The sequence below is a fragment of the Lathamus discolor genome, chromosome 3 (assembly GCF_037157495.1).
Source record: "Lathamus discolor isolate bLatDis1 chromosome 3, bLatDis1.hap1, whole genome shotgun sequence".
Lineage (NCBI taxonomy): Eukaryota > Metazoa > Chordata > Aves > Psittaciformes > Psittacidae > Lathamus > Lathamus discolor.
The window spans coordinates 74,130,622-74,151,892 of NC_088886.1; the positions used below are offsets into that span (position 1 = coordinate 74,130,622).

General features: G+C 44.4%; 1 protein-coding gene across 5 annotated transcripts in view; it reads left to right on the forward strand.

The window, feature by feature from the left end:
- CPS1 (carbamoyl-phosphate synthase 1) overlaps window positions 1-21,271 on the forward strand; it is a 118,073-nt gene that overhangs the window by 19,770 nt on the left and 77,032 nt on the right. For 3 of the 5 annotated variants that reach the window (XR_010610620.1, XR_010610621.1, XM_065669819.1), the window contains exons 1-6: window positions 7,704-7,714; window positions 9,694-9,803; window positions 15,024-15,168; window positions 16,305-16,394; window positions 17,114-17,170; window positions 19,559-19,651. Coding sequence is in view for 3 of the 5 variants with exons in the window: in XM_065669819.1 (XP_065525891.1) it covers window positions 7,706-7,714; window positions 9,694-9,803; window positions 15,024-15,168; window positions 16,305-16,394; window positions 17,114-17,170; window positions 19,559-19,651 (504 nt within the window). In the remaining 2 variants the exon portion in view is untranslated. Of the gene's footprint in view, window positions 1-7,703; window positions 7,715-9,693; window positions 9,804-15,023; window positions 15,169-16,304; window positions 16,395-17,113; window positions 17,171-19,558; window positions 19,652-21,271 lie in introns of those variants that run through there. The other 2 variants (XM_065669820.1, XM_065669821.1) reach the window with 1 other exon arrangement.

The window sequence follows — 21,271 nt, forward strand, 5'->3', positions numbered from 1 at the left end:
CCTGGTATATTTTTCTGGCTTTAGAGTCAACAGTTCATCACCTCTTTTTAGCACATCGGCAGTGAGACAAATAGCTTGATTTGTTGGCAGAGGGAAGTTCCTCCATAATGGTGGAGGCTTTGAAAGGGAAGGTGGTTCTTGGACTGGAAGGGTAACCTTGCTAATCACAGAAGGTCTGAGGTGGGCTTAATTTTGATAATAAAACATGGATGAATGAAAGGGAAGACAGCAGTGTCAACTCTATAGCAGTTGTCAGTGAGGCATCCTTGCAGTGGAGAGGAAAGCATTTTTTGCCTGTTGTTCCCCATATAGCATTTTGTCCTTAACATACAGGTCTATGTATATACTCCAGATCCCTGACTGAATCCAGTTCGTGATGTGTTTATGCAGCTGTTTTCACCTGGCAAAAGATGCTGCTCTGCCAAAAGGCATGATTCTTCTTCCCCTTGCTCCTTATGTTCATGAATGGCCTAGTGGCGGAAGGCAAGGGTTTGTTTTTAGGTGGATCTGTCTGTCTTGTGCAGCCATGCTGAAACTCAAGTAGTGGAGAAAGGATAGTTGGGAATTAGCAGTTAGGGTACTGAAACTGCCAGTGTGAATTGGTTCTGGTTCAAGCACATCTATACCCAGGGCCCAAAATAACTGCCTGATGTTGGCAGAGAGTGAAATGGAGTGCAGAATTTGCCCTTCAGTATGGCCATAACAAAGGGTAGTGCTTGTAACCTTCTAAATGCTGTGTATGACATTCCTGGTGGTGTAAAGCTAACCAAATGTGAAATGTGACTTTAGAAGAAAGCTGGCTGCTGAATTGCATGTGTGAGTGCACTTGTGAGTGTATATTCAGATGACCTTTACAGTACAAGATATAGGTCTTTGCCATCCATTCACTTGTAAGCATGGCTTTGCTTTCTGTACCTTCTGTTTCCTGTGTGTATCTCCAACCTGGATCTCTACAGGCTGGACCCAAACGAATAGAGTAGCTAAAAACCCAAACCAAAAAAAACACCACCTATTTCCCAGTTCCCTGTGTATGTTGTTGCAAAAGGGGGAATCTGTGTGTCTCAAGCTCCTTCTATGAATCAGAATGATTGTCAGGTATCTTCTTGTAGGAAAAACAGTTGTGTCTTTTCTAAACTGAGGGGTGACCTCATCAATGTTTACAAATATGTAAAGGGTAGGTGTCAGGATGATGGAGCTAGGCTTTTCTCAGTGATATCCAGTGATAGGACAAGGGGCAATGGGTGTAAACTGGAACATAGGAAGTTCCACGTTAACATCAGGAAGAACTTCTTTACTGTAAGAGTGACAGAGCACTGGAACAGGCTGCCCAGGGGGGTTGTGGAGTCTCCTACACTGGAGATATTCAAGGCCCGCCTGGACAAGTTCTTGTGTGATGTACTGTAGGTTACCCTGCTCTTGCAGGGGGGTTGGACTAGATGATCTTTTTAGGTCCCTTCCAACCCTTGGGATTCTGTGATTCTGTGAAACTGCACTCGGATTACCAGAGAATGTGGGTTTGCTTCTCCCAGCTCTGCACGCATGGAAAGCTCATGTTAAAGCAGTGAGCTCCTCCACACCCAGTCTGTCTTCCACCCTGTGTCTCTCTCTTTCAGTCATCTGGATTGAGGGCTTTCCCATTTTTCTCTCTCATTCAAGTTTCCAATAAGCTGCCATGTACCAGAGGGTACCCAACCCCACTGCCCTCTCTTCTTTGTCTAACTGTGTGCATGACAGTTCAACCTGGTGCTAGAATGAGCTGTGCAGGAAATACTTGTATGTGATACTGGCATCAATTTTGACTAATCTCAAACCACTGTGTACAAAGAAGTCCTGATTATTATTGTCAGTGATTAGAAAGGGTCAACTAAATCCTTTGTAACAGTATGTGTCCAGCTGCAAAAAAAGCTTGTATCTCTTGGTTTGCTTTCTTTTTCCTCCTGTGTCTGAGTGAATTGAAGTTTTAATCCCCTGGGTTTCAAAACAGGCCTCACCAGTTTTTGTTCCTGAAGAGTAAGAGTAATGTACGTGTTTTTCCCAAAGCTTTTTGTCTTCATTAGGCATTTTCATGTCTCAATAATGAGCAACATGTTTCTTATAGTTTAGGTGTCCTGTTTTCAGAAGTGGTAGTCACAAAGGTCTGTAGTCAATCAGGGGAACGCATATGGAAAACTTCACCTTATTTCAGCTGCTGTTCATTGAAATTTTACCAAAAAGAGGTTTTTCTCTTGTAGCCATTTATTTTTCCTGGTGATGTGCTTTTCATTTCTTTGGAAACGGGCAGCAGTGGGACCTGTGCTAGGGCTGGTTCCTGTCTGTTCTCTAAACAGAATAAAAAGACTATGGCTTTCCACAGAATTTGGTCATCCCACTTTACTTCCTTTAGTACAAGTATGCTTGCAGCAGTCACAGGCTGTCCCACAAGCTAATGTGCAGACCCCAGATCACACACTGGAGAGCACTCAAACGCCCACTGTGAATAGACTCTTAATTTCCTCAGACTGTGTGCTGTGAGGAGAGCAAGTGGTGCTGCTGTTGTCTTTTCCTGAAACATAAAGTGTTTGTTTCAGAGTGAGAACTGTCTTCATCGCTGCAGCTGTGATTCCTCCAGCAGGTTTTGCTGTCTTCCAGCAGGCCTGGCCTATGGTACAACCCCTGCAGCAGTGGTTAGAGACCAGCCTGAAGAACGTGGTGCAAGGGTGTCTGAGCAAGCCCCTCTCTGAGGGGCGGGAGGAGGTGGAGCTGCACCAGAGGTGTTTGATGGCAGAATAAATGGGAAGGTGTAGGGCAGCTCTGTACAGTCCGTCCACGACACTCTCTGTGTCTCTGTCCTCTTCCCATGTGAGCTGCAAGAGTGTATTGTCTGCACCAAACCGTGAAGAAATACCTACAAGCAGACTGTTGTTTTGTCTCATTTTCTGTAAACTTCAGCTGCCCATCAGCAGCTTTCAAGATGATAAGAATTTTGACAGCTTGCAAAATGGTGAAGACTTTGAAAGGCAGATGGGAGTTTTGCAATGTGTCTGCTGATCACCGGTGTTTCTCAAGGGCTGCTACGAGGTTGTTGAGCATCAAGGTAACACTAACTGAGCTACTGTGGTTTAATAGATGGCTTTGGTATGCTGAGAGATAGCTTGCTACAGATAACAGGGCTTACCTGAACCAAAGCAGGTTTGCCTGAACCCTGAGCAAGAGAATTGCTTGGCTAGATGGTTTTATTAGCAAAGCAAATACAGTTTTTGTGTAGTCTGGAATGGAAATTACAGGGTAAATTGCACCAGAAGGTGGAAGTTCAGGGTTTCAGTTAATTACTGTATGGTATCTTCTTTAGAAACAGTCCAGCCTTCTATAGGACTGATAGCTAACAGAGCAGATCTTGTAGTCCATACGAGCATGAATCAGCTACATATTTAAAAACATGCATCACTTGAAGCATGTGATTAATCCTGATGGATTCACAAAGGATCTATTTTCAATGTATTGAGAACTACGATGGCTCTGAGATTAATTAGAGGTAGACAACTCTTTGTGAATGCACCAGTGTATCATCTCTTGATTTACTGTGGCTGTGGTCATAAGTATGCTGTGGTAAAAGGCATCTTCCACTGGTAGAACTTTGTAGGTCATGGGTAGGATTGCTGCTTCACCTTTTGAGGAGACACAGGATAATTCTGATAGGCACCTGCAGTAGGCTGGATCTGATGCATTCTTACACTGATGGATTAGCATCTGAAGTTTGGATTTGGCATCTTAAATGACAAATTGATGGTGTTAGATACATGTTTTGTCACTCATTCAAGGACTACACAGTGATAGACCTACAAGGTCACATTTCATAATGCTGAGGCATCCAATTAAGAAGTTTCACGCTTATGGAGAACTGCTGCCCTACTCTGATGGAGTTAAAAGTACCAGCTGTTCTAGCATCTACCTAATTCTGTACTCGTACAGCTAAAGACTGATGGCTTGAAGCCAATGACACCAATGCTGAAGGCAAGGAGAATGAATACATGTTAAGAAAGCAATGCCAAGTGAAACCCCAAACCCTATTTTAACCTCGGTCCCAGCAATTGCAGATATACCTGAGGTGGGTCAGAATGAACTGGGCCCCTGTTCTGTTTCAAGGTGTATGACGGGATCTGCTGCAGGGTGGCTAAGACCTACTGTGCATCTGAAATGCTGAGTCTGGTGAAGCATCTGTACCTGCACTGAGCTCACTAGATGTTGTGCTCGCCAGGCAGCCCTAGAAGTCTCTTTCTGACACATATTATGTGACAACTCCTGTCTTGGCATTGCAACTGGGGAAAGCTGTTTTCGTATTAGACTTGATTATTTGAGTTCAATACCTACAGGAATTCGTGCTGTCAGAGTGAATGCTTGTAATCACGGAGACTAAAAAGGCGAATACCTATTATAGTTTAAGAGCCTGTGGCTCTTGAGATCTTGGCTGTAGACTTTTAACACCACCTTTGCAGGTGGCTGCATGATTTCATTTGAATACAAAGCCATGAACCTTTCCTGGCCTGGGGATTTTGCTTTAAGACAGTGACTGGCTTGTATACTTTGGCCATGGAAGCAGAAGTGCAAGAAAACTCTCTAAGACGTATCTGAAGCAATAAAGCAGCAGACCTGAAGGAAAAGTTAAGGAAGAGGTCTTAAAATGCCAACCTATTGCATGGCTTTGTGTCAAAGTGTGGAAGTTAACCGTACTTGTGAGACAAGTGACCAAGTAGTGACTTATGGCTGGGTTTGGGGTTCCAGCTGTCATTAGAGGTAACAGATATTTGTAAGAAGTTTGGAGATGGAGTGAAATGCGAAGTAATTAAGGTGCGTGGGCTAATGATGGTACAGGTAATGATCCCATTCTCCCATTATCGCAAGCTTAAATGAGCTTTAGTTGCCTTTTACTGCTTTTTCTCTGTGGGCTTTTTTAGGGAGCATAACAAAATACAATGAAAATGTGTTTCTAACCAATGTATAAGCTAAGTAAAGTATTAGAAAGCATCAGGGACAGGGGTGGTTATTAGAAAACCTAATAATTCTTCTCCCAAGTCTCTTTTCTGTCCATTTAACTCAGCCTGTGTGGGGAAACACAACTGTAGGTGAGCAGTCTGAGGTGCAGGGACACACAGGTCCATATTTCCCTATTGCATCCCACCCTTCAGTTGTAGCAGAGAGATGAAGCATCCAGGAGTGAAAGAGGGGCACAGACAGCAGATCAGAGAGCCTATGGGCTTTCTGAAGGGGTGCTTAGCAACACTGGTGTGGGGGTAATCAAGCTGCTTGCTAATTCAGGAATGGGCAGAGAGACTGCAGCTCAGAGCTCCTCTCATTTAGTACTCATCTGAGGCCAATATAGTTAAGTGGGGATGTAAAGAGTAGTATGTGCAATAAATAGGTGGCTTGTAATAGTATAGCTGGCTCAGTAAGGAGAGGATTGGGAAAGCTGTAAAAACCACCAGCAACAGGCTAAAAATATAGTTAGAAGTGAAAGGGAGAAGAGGGAAATTTTTGAGCTCTGGCTGTAGAAACTATTTCAGGTTACTGTAAAGGGGGCTTTCACATCTATTTTGAGGCAGGAGAAAAGTAACTGAGAAAATGAATACACTCTTCTTCCTCTGGAGGTAAGAGTGAAGGGGAGGCGAAACAGGGCCTGTTCCCTAGAGACTGGGGGAGCTTAGTGAGCTGCTACAGTGGGTGCCCATTTCCTTGGGTGCTGAGTGGTTTCTCTGAGGTGCCTCTGCATTCCCCTCCTCTGATTTTTGTCACAAATATTTGTGGCATTGGTATGAACAGCCTTAAGAAGAGGTTAACTTGTAGGAGCTGTGACTTTTCTACCATGGTACTCATGTTGCATTTCTGGCTTTACTTTGGCTTGGATGGTAAAGGAACTCATCCAAAGCTTCTCCCCAAAGTTAGCTTAAGTGACTCTTCTTTGGTTTATCCCAAGATCCATTCTTTAGTCTTTCCATTTCTTCTTAATACCAGCCAGAAGCAAGTGTGCCAAAACAAAATTATGTATATAAAAAGGGGGTTAGCAAAGGAAGTCTTAGCTGTTAGCAATGTTCAGACAGATTTCCAGAGTACTCACAAGAGGAGACATCTTTCTGTCAAAGAAAGAAACTCTGCCTTTGTTGCTGATTATTTGGTATTGAGATAGTGGATGTAGCACAGTCCTGGCACCAGCTTTCTGCTGTAGAAGAAATCTGGTGTCTTTTGGGTGCTTCTGTACTTCTGGTATTTTGGCTGTTGTGTAGCCAGCCAGATCTGTATGCCAAGAGGCTATCATACTGCATGGAATCATGGCCTGTCTTAGACAGGGGATGTTTTATCATCTTCTACTGGAAGGAAAGAAACTGGTCTGCACTGAAACCGAGACCCAGCTGTGTCTCTGCTGTACATCAGTGTCCATCCTGGCTTTGGCACTCTGCATACTCACAGCTCTCCAGCCAGCGTTCAGTGTTTGGCTTACCCTTGCCAAGATAAACTGAGGGATTTCTTTGGAGGGGAAAGCCTTGACTTCCTTGGCTGGTTACTTTGTGAAGTAAGTAGAAAACAGGAGAAATAAGCAGTTCACTTTCCGGTACAGGGGGTTATAGCAGACATACTTCAAGAAGTAAATTGTACTGCAGATCTTTTGAGCTGTTGAAAGTCTCCATCATCCGTTGTGTAGATGGGAAGGGCCGGAAACTGCAACTAAGTTAATCTGGTTTGTTACATATTGTTTTGGGTTTGTTTTTGAACTGCTACAGTGTTTACTTCATCTGTGAAGTGGGTGAACTAGTTAACTTTGGAATCTGCTTTGGCAAAAAACTCACCAAATCTAGCAATGCTGCAGCCAAGAGCATGACCCTTTCTGTTAGCCATCTCCATCCTCAAAGCTCTTCAAGAGCCCAACAGCCTCTCTGTAGCACAGGGAGCTCTGGTAAAGGTAAGGCTACTGGCATGTGGGAGGGACAAATCAAGTTGCAAACCATATCTCACATTGGGGGTGTGTGTGGAAGAAACATTCAGTTGAGAATACAACAGAGACTTGGCTAAGATTTTATGGGATGCTTCTGAGAAGGCTGGAGACAAAAGGTCCTCACAGAAGCTTTGGGAGCCTTGTTTATTTCTTGTTGGCTTTGTGAAAGTGAAAATCTCTCCCAGCTAATCCCTGACTGAGCCAGCTGGCCTTTTCACTAGCCTGTAAATCACTTTCCGCATTAAAACAGAAGTGCAGAGGCAAGGCAGGCTGGCAGCGTGGGGAGATGCTAACACCTCCGCTAGAAATCTAAGCAGGAATAATTGCTTCTAGAATGCTCAACAAACAAACCAACCACTTAATTAAGAATAATAAATCAAGTAAGGGAGGGAAACATTTGAACATCTATCCCTTGCTATAGCTGAACTTGCAGGCGGGTTATGGCTGCTCAGGGACATTCTGCATTACTTGAACACTGTGCAGGGGATCTAATAGTACGATGGGTGTTTCTGTTCAACAAATGGGTTCTGTGCTAGTGTGTAGAAAGGCAGGTGGTCTGTGGTGGGAGTGAAGACATGCAGATTCATGTCAAGTACTAAAGAGAGAGTAAGGCTCTAGAGGTCACACTGATTGCTCTGGGTTTTGTCCCCTCAGGATTTAGATGGATCTTAACTTTTTTGGTCATTCCACTATTATGGATGTTGCTTCCTGAAGGATTTTCCCAGCCTGTTTACAGTTGGGACTATGATTCAGGTGATTATCCTAACTTGTGCCAGCAAGGGGCAGGACTTGCTTGAACTGGAGTTGATGTTTGGGTGGGCTCAAATAATGTGGCCTGTGGGGGGAAAGGGTCCATCTCTTGAAACCAAGGCTGAGGAAAACCAGTTCTTACAGCCAGTCTCCCATATCTGCAGCATGGGCTGGGCTTTCAGCAGGCTTCAGAAAGGGCAGAGGGCCTGTCCAAAGCCCAGTCTGAGGCACCCAAGTGACCTCTGTGCTTTGTAATGGTTTAGGCTTTCTGTAATGAGAAGCTTAGTGAAATATGGGAGCTGACCAAACTGTAAGTTTTGTTTGGGCTAAACCTAGGGGACATACTTATAGCTGGGGAGGGAGGGGATTCTGGCACTGCTGCCTATCCCATCCAATAGTGTGGGAAGGTTCAGAAAGTGATTTCTGAACCTTTGGAGAGTGCCTGGATGTTTGACATTAATGAGGAAAAAATGCAAGGCTAAAAGCATCCCAGATGCACAGAATTCAATTACCTGGTGGTGCAGTTTGATTTTTAGTATGTTTTCCAGTACATTAGTAATTGATCTGTGCAGTATTTGTAACTGTAGAGGAGCTAGAGATGAATGTTTGCCATAATTGTTACAAAATGTTCAATGCTGGGAATGAAATTTCTCCTTGCTGTGATTGTTCATCTGATTTATGGCTAATGGAAAGTAGTTCTGCTCCTTTCTACAGCAAATTGATCTTGATTCTTCTTAACATCCCAGGAAGAGGAATTGTTCTGTAACAAAACCCCAATATGAAGTTAAATCATGGTGAGACCTGCTGCCTGGTGGACATGTTTGGCACATCTCCTGTGGGTTTTTGCACTGGTGGTCGCTCTGTGACTGCAGCTCTGTGCACAGGAGGCAGCTGTCCTGGCATTCCAGATGAGGAAGTTCTCAGGGCCCAAAAGGTTCATCATCAAGTTCTTTTAAGCCCGGATCTATAGAAGCAAATCTATTTCCAGCTTTGCTTCCTGTCTCCCCCTGTGTGTCACCAGTGATGCTGCTGTGTGAGGGAATCTCCCAGCTCATTCTGTCATTTCTGGTGTACATGTGCTCATTACTTTTTTGGTGGAAGCTGGAGATCCCAGGTGGTTTCCCAACCAATTCCTGGACAGGCTAAGAAAGGTTTAGCTTCAAAATGAGGCAAAAGAGGGCGTGTTTAGTCTGGTGTGTGCAAAGACACTCAATCTCTGAACAGCTTCTACAAAAGTCATTTTCCATGTCTCATTTTCCTTAGCTGTAAAATAGTAATAAACCTGTGAGGGATCCCACAGTCAATGTAGGACTCAGTTCTACTAAATTCTCTCTGAAGAAGGTGCAGCTTTATGGGAAGCTTTCCTCTTGGCTGCTTGTTCCATCCCTTCCTCTTCCAGGACAATTATACCTATCTGAGGTAACTGAGACCATAAGTGTCTGTCTGATTCAGAAGTTACTCTCTTCTGGTGTCCTAAAACTGGTGTTTTGAATTTTTCCATCTCACCCCAGTCCAGCTAAGCATTTTTAACAGCTTAGCTGTACAGTTGCAACATAAGTTAAGCGCCTCTCAAAGGTCACAGCTGGATGAGAGCCAGCATGCTCAGCAGCAAGCGTTGAGCAAACACCAAGAGGAGAGGTGATCCTTTCTCTACAGAGTTATGATACTGGTTAATTGCAAGATATAATGGGGGGAAGAAATTAAAGTGATATGGAAGGGTGATCCCACAGTGATAGCAGCACATGCTCTGCTTGCACTGAGGTTTGCCTTGCCCTCAGTAGGAGCACAATGTGTCCCAAGTGTGGGAAGGAAAAAGAGCATCAGGAGACTAGTAAAGGAGACTGTATCCTGGGAGCTGGAATGGGACAGGGACAGGAATATTTCCCAAGTAAGGCGTAAAAGGCAGGTGTCTTGGGTGTTACCTGTATAAACATCAAGCCTCTTCTTCGTCTGTTTAAGTCTTTTCACGTGCCTTTCTCTAGGTGCAGACTGCGAACTTGGTGCTGGAAGATGGGATGAAGATGAAGGGCTATTCTTTTGGCTATCCATCCTCCATAGCAGGGGAAGTTGTATTCAACACTGGTCTTTCTGGGTAAGATAAAAGCAAATGAGTGATAAACACCAAAACTTGTCTGGGAGCTTTTTAAAGTGTGAAAGCTGCTTTTTCCAAGCTTGTAGGGTCCTGATGCAAGCATGTGGAACATACTCCAGTGCTGTGTATTGTGTTTGTGTACCAGGTTTTGATAGTGTGGGGCTACAGGGGTGGCTTCTGTGTGAAGCTGCTAGAAGCTTCCCTTTTATCCAATAGAACCGATGCAGCTGGCTCCAAGATAGACTCGCCACTGACCAAGGCTGAGCCTAACAGCAATGGTGGTTGCCTCTGTGACAACATGTTTAAGAAGGGAAAAAGCTGAAGTGCAGGAGAAATTGCAGCAGGAATATATGAGAGCAACAGCTCTGCAGGCACCAAGTGCAGAAGGAGGGAGGAGCTGCTCCAGGTGCCATAGCAGAGATTCCCCTGCTGTGCAGACCATGGTGAGGCAGGCTGTGCTCCTGCAGCCTTTGGAGGAGATATCCACCTGCAGCCCTTGGAGGATCCCATGCCAGAGCAGGGGGATGCCTGAAGGAAGCTGTGGCCCTGGAGCATCCCCGCACTGGAGCAGCTTTAATGGCAGTAACTGTGACTCTGCAGGGGACCCCAGGCTGGAGCAGCCTGTCCCGAAGGACTGCACCCCATGGAAGGGACCCATGCTGGAGCAGCTCATGAAGAACTGCGGCCTGTGGGAAGGACTTGTGTTGGAGAAGCTTGTGGAGGAGGGACCCCTTGCTGGGGCAGAGGAGGAGTCACCCCATGAGGAAGAAGGATTGACAGAGACAACATGTGATGAACTGACTACAATCCCAGTCCCTGTTCCCCCACATTGCTGTGGGGATAGGAGATAGAGAATGGGGAAATAAAGCTAAGCCCAGAAGGAAGGGAAAGGTGAGGGGAGGTGTTTCTAAGGTTTAGTTTTATGTCTCATTACCTGTCTCTGATTTGATTGGTAACAAATGAAACTAATTTTCCAAAGTCAAGTCTGTTTTGCCTGTGAGGGTTATTGGTGAGTGATCTCTCCCTGTCCTTATCTTGACACAAGAGCCTTTTGATGCATTCTCTCTCCCCTGTCCAGTTGAGAAGGGCAGTGACACAGCAGCTTTTGTGTGCACTTGTCGTCCAGCCAGGCTCAATCCACCATCTCCAGGGATATATATAGAGAGAGATAGTTAATGAAGAGACTTCAGGCAGTCCATTTGGGTCATAGCATTTGTGGTGATGAGCAACTTTAAAGACTGATAGAGCTAACCATGATAGTGAGGTATGTAGGGATCCGATCACCTCCTATTGAAATGCTGCCATTGCTGACTCAGAGAAGAGGAGCTGTCTGTTCTTCCTGCAGTGCCCTGATCAAATGGAGGTTTGAATCATTTGCAGCCTTTTGAGTAACAGAACTTGACTTCTAAGTTTGTCATGACCCATCTCTTATGACATTCATTGGCTCATACCACAGTTAAGGATGCATTTAAACTCTGTGTGGTTTCCAGATAAAAGGTAGGATCAGCCTCATGCCTGACCTTGCATGACTCTCTCCTCTTGAGGGGTAGAAGCCAGTGGCTGACTGAAGATGGCAGCCAAATACTGCCAGTGCTTTTATTGAACTACTTGGGTGGAGGAAATCTGCCTGGAGGAATGAGTGTTTTTGTTAGGAGAGGGACATATCCCTGGGGATGTGAAACAGCTCTGAGGTGGTTGGTGCTTGAGCTTTTCCTGCAGTTGTTCATAGCTGTCTTTGTCCAGCTGCCTTGCATTTCCCAAGTTCTGCTATCTTTTGGAGAAACCTGCACTCTGAGGATGAGTTTTTAAATGATCTCATTGGTGAGGGTGTTCAGTTGCTGTGGAGGGGAATCCGGTTGCAGGGTTTTGCATTAGGAGGCAATTATTTAAGTGTTTTGACAGCACTAATTACTGGCTGTGTTAATATACCTGCCAAAAAGCAACTGTTTAATGTACAGCAGAATGATGGAGGGCACCAGAGTTCTCTTCTTGGTGATAGATTATGGGCAATAAATCTTGTCACATCACAAAAGTCAAGGAGGACCTGATGGGTTAATTTCCTCTCCACATCTTACTGTGGCAGCAGAAGCTGTGTTTTTCCATTTTCAAGTGATTTGGAGAGGATGCCTCCGAAAGAGATCTCTTCTGTCCTGGGGAGCGTATGGGCATGGAGGGAACACTCAAAATGTAAGGTTGTATCTTCAGAGTGCTCCAGGAACATGATCTTGATTGATTCAGAGAAGAGAAAGAGAAAAGTTTGCAGCATTGTTGCAGATCATAGAAGTGACAGATTTGCTACTAGTCCAAGGATTGCTGTCGTAGAATCCCGGGCTGGTTTGGGTTGGAAAGGGACCTTAAAGCTCATCCAGTTCCAACCCTCTGCCATGGGCAGGGACACCTTCCACTAGAGTAGGGTGCTCCAAGCCCCTGTGTCCAACCTGGCCTTGAACACTGCCAGGGGTGGGGCAGCCACAGCTTCTGTGGGCACCCTGTGCCAGTGCCTTAGCACCCTCACAATAAAGAATTTCCTCCTTGTATCAAACCTAAATTTCCTCTGTAGCTCTACTCAGTGCTTCTGAGCATAGAGATCAAGACCTTACGTATCCAGAGGAACCCAGCTACCCGTTTTCATTGAGTGAGTCGGAGGCTAAGTGTCCGTGTGAAAGACGTGCCCAAGATTGGGGTCTTCTACAGACTGTCTGGGTCCATAGTGATTTGTCAGAATAGAGAGCAAGAGGCTGCTACAGAGGTGCTTTTGCCATGGGTGCTCTTAAGCCTCAGACCATACTTTCTGTGAAGTAGGTGTTTCTGGATGCTGAGTGGGGTCAGCCTAAGCTCTGTACTGGAATGATTAATATGCTGCTCTGCACCTTGTCTGCTTATCTGGGCTCCCACGTTCTGACTCATGTCATAGAACTGGGAGACAAAGCACTTTATGTGCGTACAGCTTTCAGGCTTGAAGTAGCTAAAGCTGTCTGAAATGTTGTCATTGCTCTGGAATAGAGGGCAGAGAGCAGTGTTTTGGGGGTGAGATGTTGAGTTTTCATTAGAAAAACATGAGAAGGAACTTTTCAGACAGATTTGCGCAAAAAGAAAATAAATCCTGGCATTGCAGCCATCTGGTTGGTACAGGAAGAAAAAGGAAGAGAGGAGAGTTCCAATTAGGAAAGAAAAAGAATTACAACCTATAAAATGTCCCCATGTTTGTAACAGCTCAGTAAATGCATTTGCCTCCCGTAAGTCTGTGTGTGTTCCCCATGATATTCTAGCAAGAGAACTGATTGACTGGAATTTCCTGAGCTCAGGCAGGCCTTTGGGCAGGCACAGCAAGGATTAGACCTTGCAGTATCTTTGGAGCTTGTGTTCCCATCTGCTTTTCTGTGCTGTACGAGGCATTGTCCCTGCTTAAATGCCATCGTGTCTCAGCACAGGGCTGTGTTTTCATGCCCTACCCAAACCCAGTGGCTCTCTGTACTTGTTTGCTGATTAGAAACAGCATGCAAAGGTTAATTACATTAGCTTAATCATTAACAGTCTTTTGGTAGCATAACCAATTGACTTGGAAGGAGAGAGCAATGCCAAATGTGTGCATGTCATGCACTTACTGCAGCATTGTGATCACACTGCATCTTGTGTGGTTGTTTACCTACAGCAGGAAATATGGATCTGAACAGCAGGAGAGGCATACCTGAGACTTATTTCATGGCCATTGTTCATTTGACGTATCATTTGTCAGAGCTGGCTTGTGTGCTGTGTTGTCTATATCTGCCTGCAACCATTCCAGGTTTTGTGAAGAGTTTCCCAATGTTTGATAATGAATCTTCTGGCAGGAAGTCTGAAGTTCCATAAAAATGTCTCTTGTGACTTGCTGATATCTCGTAGATGGCTGAAGTTGCCAATTATGTATTGTTTAAACAATAATAAATTATATTCTGTGTAGGGAAGATTCATGCTGAAGTGTCTTCATGCATTTGGCTGAATGTTGGTGTGGATAACTTCATTTGTTGCTAAATTACAGCTGCTTTTGGGTTAGAAGACAGCAATTGTGTAATGGATTGCAGTATCCTGCAGGATAAGGGAGAAAGTCAAGGACTGGTGTTTAGTTGAAGCTGAGGAGCAGGAGCATCGGCATGTTGACCATGTTTACCCTGTTCCCCTCTACTGGATCCAGAGCTGGTACTTTGCAAAGACCCTAGGTTTGCTCCTCCACTGCAGAACACTGTTACATGACACTTCTAGATCTGTTCTTGCTGAGAAAGGTATTCAGGCAGGTGCTCAAAGCTGCTGTTCCTGGGGTTTCAGCCTGGGCTAGAGATATAAGGACATGCTCTGGGGCCTTGTGACCAGGGAAGACTGCTGAATTCCAAAGCATTGCCTTCAAACTGCCTTCTTCCAAACCAACTTCCAAGCACTTAGGAGTCTTGTCAGGTGAAATGTATGGTGGAACCTGGAGATTGCTTAGGATGGAGGCCAGGCCCCTGCTGCAAGAAGCTGCAGAAGCAGTATCATGGCAGGGTTTGTTGACAGAGCAAGTAGGAGAGAAGACAGAGCAGTGGTGAGGAATCGCAAGGATGGTTCACAGCTGCCTTACCAATCCCCAGGCAAAAAAAGGTAGGCACAGATTTGTCTACCTGCTTCCCCACAGCAAGAGCAGTTACAGCCTTGAACATCTCAAGATCTACAAGCTCCAGAGTGCGGAAGAGACCAACTCTGGGCATGTAACTCTGTTGGCTTTTCAGTTTGAGCTTTCTGTCGCTGCTGAGAGGGGTAAGTTCTTACACCACATGGGGAGAAGGACACAGCAGTAACAAAGTACTGCCCGCATGCAGGGAATGACCAAGCCTAAGCTGTTATCTGTAGGTGAAGTGATGGGCCATGCACTTACTGCAGTTCTGCGATGGCTCTGCACATTGTGCATTTGCTTGCCTTATGTTAAATCACAAGGAATCTGAGTTTGTTAAACAGCTCTTGTGCTTTTCTTAAGTGGAACATGAGGAGCCAAAGCCTTGCTTTGTTCTCAGTGTCAAATGTTTAATCACAGATGGCAAAGTCAGAACAGATTCACGGATGTGTTTCCTTTTATACTGAGACTACTTTCACACAAATGCCATTTCTGACTTTTTGCCATATGGGAATTCAGACCTGTCTTGTTTTAGTGGCTCTTTTGTTTTTCTTTCAACTCCAACCAAGGTACTTTTCTTCTGTTGCTTCTTCATCTAGATACACCGAAGCCTTGACAGATCCCAGCTACAAAGGACAGATTCTTACACTAGCTAACCCCATAGTTGGGAACGGTGGAGTGCCTGACACAGCTGCTTTGGATGAAATGGGTCTCAGGAAGTTCCTGGAGTCTGATGGAATCAAGGTAACAATGGGAGATGCAGACCTGATCAAAAGGTGGTGTTAGCAGCCTGTGCGTGTGTGTGTGCAAGAGTTTACTGCCAGCCTTATAAAGTTAGAAGGAATCAATGACACTTAGCCTCTCACTTTCTTCTTCTGGATAGTGTTCTTTGGAGGAAGGTGGCAAAAGATACTCCATCTTTCTTTCTGTGCTGGGCTATGTGCTGTCTGAAAGCAGTGTATTTCCCATCAGTGATGGACATGCTACACTTCTTGTGAACTGCTGTCCTGGATGGCTTTTTTACCACCTTTGCTTTTGTGTTTGCCTGCAATTGGTTGCCACAGAGAGATCAAACACCAGCGAGAATGAGAAGCTTCTGCATGCTGAGACTTTTCTCTCTGTGTCTGCACTACAACAAACAGGGGAGCCGACAGTTGTGTGAAGAAGGCTGTATGTACTAGTGCAGGAACCAGTATTTACACTGTGGTGACAGGGAATGTTGAAGCATGGCCTTGTCCATGCAGTGATGGCAGTACTGAAAAATGAAACAAAACCAAGTGATTGCAGAACCTGAGGTGAAATTACTCCTTTATAAGCTGTCTGACTCCACTGGAAAATGGAGCTGATGTTTGAAATGAAATGTCACTTCAAAGTGAAAAGCTTTCTTAAACAAAAAATGAATCAAAATAAAGCATTTTGTTTTGTCTTAAATTTCCATTTTCTTTCTAATAAGAAGTGGTTTCTCAGTTCCGTGCAATTTGCAGCTTTGGTTACCTGGAATCCACATTAGTCTATGAATTTCCTAAGTAAAATGGCCCAGGTACAATCATGGAATGGTTTGGGTTGGAAAGGACCTTAAAATCCTCCAGTTCCAACCTCCTGCTGTGAGCAGGGATACATCACACTAGACAATGTCACCCAAGGCTCTGTCTCACCTGGCAGTCATGACAGAACGTGAAGTCTTTAGTCCTTTGCAGGGTGCACTCTTTCTGTGAAGACTGAGATTTGCTGTCTTTTTATTATAGAAGAGCAGCCATGCCATGCCTAGCCTTGTGTCCTGTCCATGATATGGTTTGCTGTGGATGAACAGTGAAAAGTCAGGAAGTGCAGAGCAAGTACAAAGTGATCCTTCAGTGCAAAATGACATTTCTTATCTCTAGGTTTCAGGTTTGCTGGTGCTGGATTACAGCCATGAATACAGCCACTGGCAGGCTGCTAGGACCCTTGGAGAGTGGTTGCAGGAAGAAAAGGCAAGTAATCTAGGGGTAACTACATGAGAACACAGCTGTATGCATGGGAACGAGGGAAAGAATTGCTGGCTTCGAGCTGGTAACAACTCTTCTCCTCAGATACCTTCACCAGTCTGTACTGGGTTCATTCTGTGCTCCTTAGTTCTCTGATTCTTCATGCATTTCTCTTTTTCAGGATGCCATGGTATTTCCAAGATCTGTCTAGAAGGAATGTTAATTAAATGTGAATGTTTGCTTTTCCATGAAAATGATACACATTAGCATTCTGTCTATTGGTTCTGTAGAGCTGCTCCTAGTAGTGCTGTTGTAGTAGTGCTGTTGTGGTCATAAGCACAAGAGATGTTAGCTGCCAGAACCCCCCTGACTTGCAGCCAAGGGGGGGTCAAGGATGTGTCAGTAGACTGCCACTGTCTTGGGACAGCTGGGAGGGTTAGGTGTTTGTAAGACAAAATGGGGCTCAAAAATGAGACTGCTTTTGCCACATGAGCTTTTTCATTTAGTGCTTTTTAGTGCAAAAACTAGACTTTAAGAACTAGGCTATTTTTGGGTGGAAATAGGACGAAGTGTATAACAGGAAGGAAGGCAGCCTTGGTAGTAATGCTGCTAAGAGCCAGAGTTACTTAAAGGACATGTTCTTCTCAGCAAAGTTATCCGGCTGCTATCTTCCTCTGTCTTAGCTGCTTGTTTTCCAACTTACCGTTCTCTTGTGTTTTCTTCAGGTGCCTGCACTGTATGGGATTGATACCAGAATGCTGTCCAAATTAATTCATGACAAGGTATGATCCACTTCCCTTGATCTAGTGTGTTAACCTTGCTACTGCTGGGCCTTTTTTCTATCAGAGCAGCAAACCTGGGGTAGCAGTGTTACTGCTGGGCTGCCTTGACCTCAGATGCTGCTCTTCCTGTGCCCTGTGCTCTTCCAAAGGCTCTCTGTCCTCTCTACACAATGGTCTGAGGCAGAGCAGATCCAGGGAGGCCCCCCTTCTTAGCTCTGCTTTGGGTTTTCTGTTCCACATAAGTGAACCATTGTAAGCTGATGTAAATGAAAGGCCTCAGGTAGCTGTGTCTGACTAGTGTGTCAAACACAACAGGTATTAGTGTCAACTACATGTTGCCTCAGATAGTGACAGAAAGAGCAACAGTTCTGTGAGGCATTTTGGATATTATGTCACAGACAGCACCTTTGGTCAGTGGAACTACTTCTCCACCTCAGAGACAAAAGAAGGCCTACAATAAACTGATCTGGCTCCCTAACTCAGGCTGAAGCCTGTTATTATCTTTAATAGTCATTACTTTTCTCTGGTTTCCAAGAGCTGACAGTTGAAGGACATGAGCAGGATTATGTTACTGAGTGGAGGTTAATGTTAAGGTATGCTTCACACTGGTTAAAAGAGTGATCAAAGCCAGTCTGAATGTAAATGTGCCTTGGAGGATCTTTTGTAATGGATTATTTAAGGTTGCTCTTTTCTGTAGGTGATCGATTTGCAGTCTGCAGTACAAGCCCACACCCCCTTTCATTCCACAGAGCAAAATATGAATGACCTAGCTTGAACAGATAAGTAGCAGGAATGAGCTCTGGCCAGAAGACAGGACATTGTCCTGCTCTTACAGACAGCAGACAAGTGCAGTTTAATACAATAGAAAATTGCAATATGTTTTCTACTTTCTGGAGACCTACTGTTTAATGGACCAGCGTTCCTTTCATCCAAAGTGAAAACACTTTCCATGTTTATCCTGTAACTTAGCAGTGTATGGGAGTAATGCCCATTATACTGGGCCTCTGAGTGGTATTGTTTTATGGCTTTTAAAATAGTGCATAATGTAGGCTTTTCTCCCAGTCTGAAAGAAACAGCTTAGTACTTCACTCCATGTCTGTTTATAAATTGAAGAGTGGGAACAGGGCTTCATTATGATAAATACAGAAATGAGCAGTGACTTGTTAAGTTAGTCTCCAATGGTAAATGCAGGGAACAATCTGGCGGAATAGCATGGCAGCAAGGCAAGACATGGGGTTCCTGTTTGAGAGGGCTTTAGGGCTTTGTCATCCGTGTATATGGGACTGACTGGTGGCTCTCATCAGCTTCTGTGGGTCTCAAGAACCTGACTTAAGATGATGCTGAGTTTCGCAGCTTTGGTCCATGAAGAGCAGCCTGGAGTTGCTTTTGTTGTGCCACTCAAGATGGGGTAGGATGTCAGATGCTGATATAAGCTGTCTTTAAAATTTACCCATCGTAGCGTGCATGGCAGTGCAAGGTGCTGGCACTTTCTGGCCCTGACAAGGATAGTTCAGGTATGGCCAATGATGGCAGTGTCTCATGGAAGGAGCACCAAGCCCAATGAGTAATCCAATGAGAGTGCATGCTAGTGTGATATCAACAGGGTGAGCTAACATCTTTTATATGAAAGTTAAAAGTTACAACAAAACATTGACTTCCTCTGTGTTATTTTCCCCTTTCATCCTTGAAAAGTTCTGTACAGCATACCCTGTCCCCATGCTGAGAAGAGGTTAACCCTAAATTAATCCCACTTATTCCAGGAATGGGGCAAAGCCAAACCAGGGATGTTCCCACTGAGAATTTGAATGAGCAGAAGGTGGAGAAGGATCTGCTGCTGGCAGAGCAAGAGTGGCCTGGCTTTTGTGAGGTGCTAACAGCAATAAAGAGTAGAGGTTGTGGAGGTGGTTTTTTTTTTTTAAGCAGTTTCTTCAGAAAACAGTGTGCAGACCTGCCTCCTACATAGCTTTGCTTTAGACCAGCTCTGCTTCCTTGTTGCTATGCACAGGAGGTGGCTGAAGATCTCACAGTGAGTTTCCATAAACCAGAAAGCTTCAAACTGCTTTGTGGATTACTCCCAGATCTATGGGGATCTGAATTCTAACCCTGTTGGAAGGTAACCCATTTTACGCTCACTAGACAGCTCGCCAGGCTGCCTATTAACAAATGTTATTGCTGACAATGCCTCTCCCCTGAATGAAGGATTTTAAACAGGTTTTTTGATGCCAGGAAAGGCTCATGAACTAATCTAAGATGCTAGAAGTGGTTCTAAGCCACCAAGAAGCCGTCTCAAAACAGCTGTTTCAGTTGCTGTGACTGTCAGCACCTTGTCCCCATGTTCACAGCTTTTCCTTTGCTAGTGCTTTGTTGTTAACTGGTGTATTTCCACAGGGCACGTTACTTGGGAAGATTGAATTTGAAGGTCAACCTGTGGAATTTGCAGATCCAGATAATCAGAACTTAATTGCAGAAGTTTCAACAAAGGTGAGAAATTCTTCTGTGGTCCCAAGGCTGTAGACTCCAGGTGGTAACTGCTCCCCATTTGCCAGTCAATTTGGGAACCTTTTCTATCCCATGCACCTTTCCAGACCTTTGAAGGACTGTTGTCTCAGCATCATCCTTGTAGAATCCCCATGGCTTCTCAGGTACAGAGTTGAAGCTGTAAAATGATCTGCGTTGAGCTGGATGTAGTATGAACAGTACTCTGATCAGAGGACTTTGTGTTCCAAGGACAGGATTGAGAAGTATTAGTGATAAATTAGACCTAGTACATTGTGGACATTTTCAAATGGAAGAACTACTCGTAAAAAAGAATGGTTGCTTTCTTTAAGTTTTAGGAAAGCTCACAAAAAGATTTGATAATCTGTGTTCAGGCATAGCTTTGTTGAGGTGATTCCAGAAGATATTTCTAGATTTCAAAAAGAGACCAAGTGAGGAATCCCCTGGATCTAATATTACTGGTGTTAGCTGGTTTGTCTTATGGGTGTGTACAGATCAGCAGTTAAGCTTGTGCCTCTGTTAGCTGGTCATGCAAACTATGTTTCACCATGAGCTGAGAAGAACATTACAAATCATGAGGACTTAGGAAACCAGGCCCATACTAAAATTCGTAACTAGTTTTGTACCAATGCAAAGGCTAACAAATTGTGGACCCTTTGGGGCTTTAATTGTGGGATAAAGTGTGGTTTAGGTGCTTAATCCCATTGAAGTGAGAACTGGGTGTATGAATCTCTTCTACAAATTCCATGCTTACTATTGTGTTTGCAGCTCCTTCAAGATTAGAAGAGCTTTGCAAATAGTTGCTTGTGTACTGTTCTGCACACAAGCTGGTATGAGAGTGAGCATGTGTGAGAAGCAGTCCTAACAGGCTGGTCAGTGAGCAAGAGGGAATTTGAAGTGCATTCTCTATCCAGGCTTGGATTTGCAGTAGTAACCGGTTACCTAGGGTGCTGTTGGCCTAAATAGGCCACTTTGTGAATATCACCTTCAGGGATCTCACCAAATTATGCCAAAGCCTCCACTGTATTTTGAGTCAGGGCCTTGTTGCTTCACAGAAGGATGACAGTTGCTTATTGAGATTGTGATAAATGATTATAAGATGCAGGTGAAGCCATTTTGAGCAGTAACTCAGGAAAAGGTAAGGTTGCTGATGCTAAACTCTGCAATTACTAAGACAGAATTGCTGTAAAGATGCTGAAAATAGCTTCTAAGAGGGAGATGTAATGAGATTAACAGAGCCTTGGTGGTCTCATTATGTTTATAACTTTATTTTATAGGTTTAAAAAGCAGCATTGCAAATAAAGCTGAAAATGAAGTAAGCTGTTCAGTGTTGATAATTACTGGACATGATAATCTATTTTGTTGCCAAATAACTATTTTCATGTAAATCAGGATACAATAAAATCAGGAATCTGCTTATCAACTGTACATTAGGAGTTATTGATTCCCCTCACCTCCCCACTTCCTTAGAAGGCTGGTGGTGTAGTCTGTATTTGCTAACATTGCCTATACGGGGCAGGGAATATAGAAAGCTGCCAGTATTCTGTAGGAACTTCTGTCAGAGACTTATTTTGGTGCACCTGGTGGTCAGGGTCCCAGAGCAGA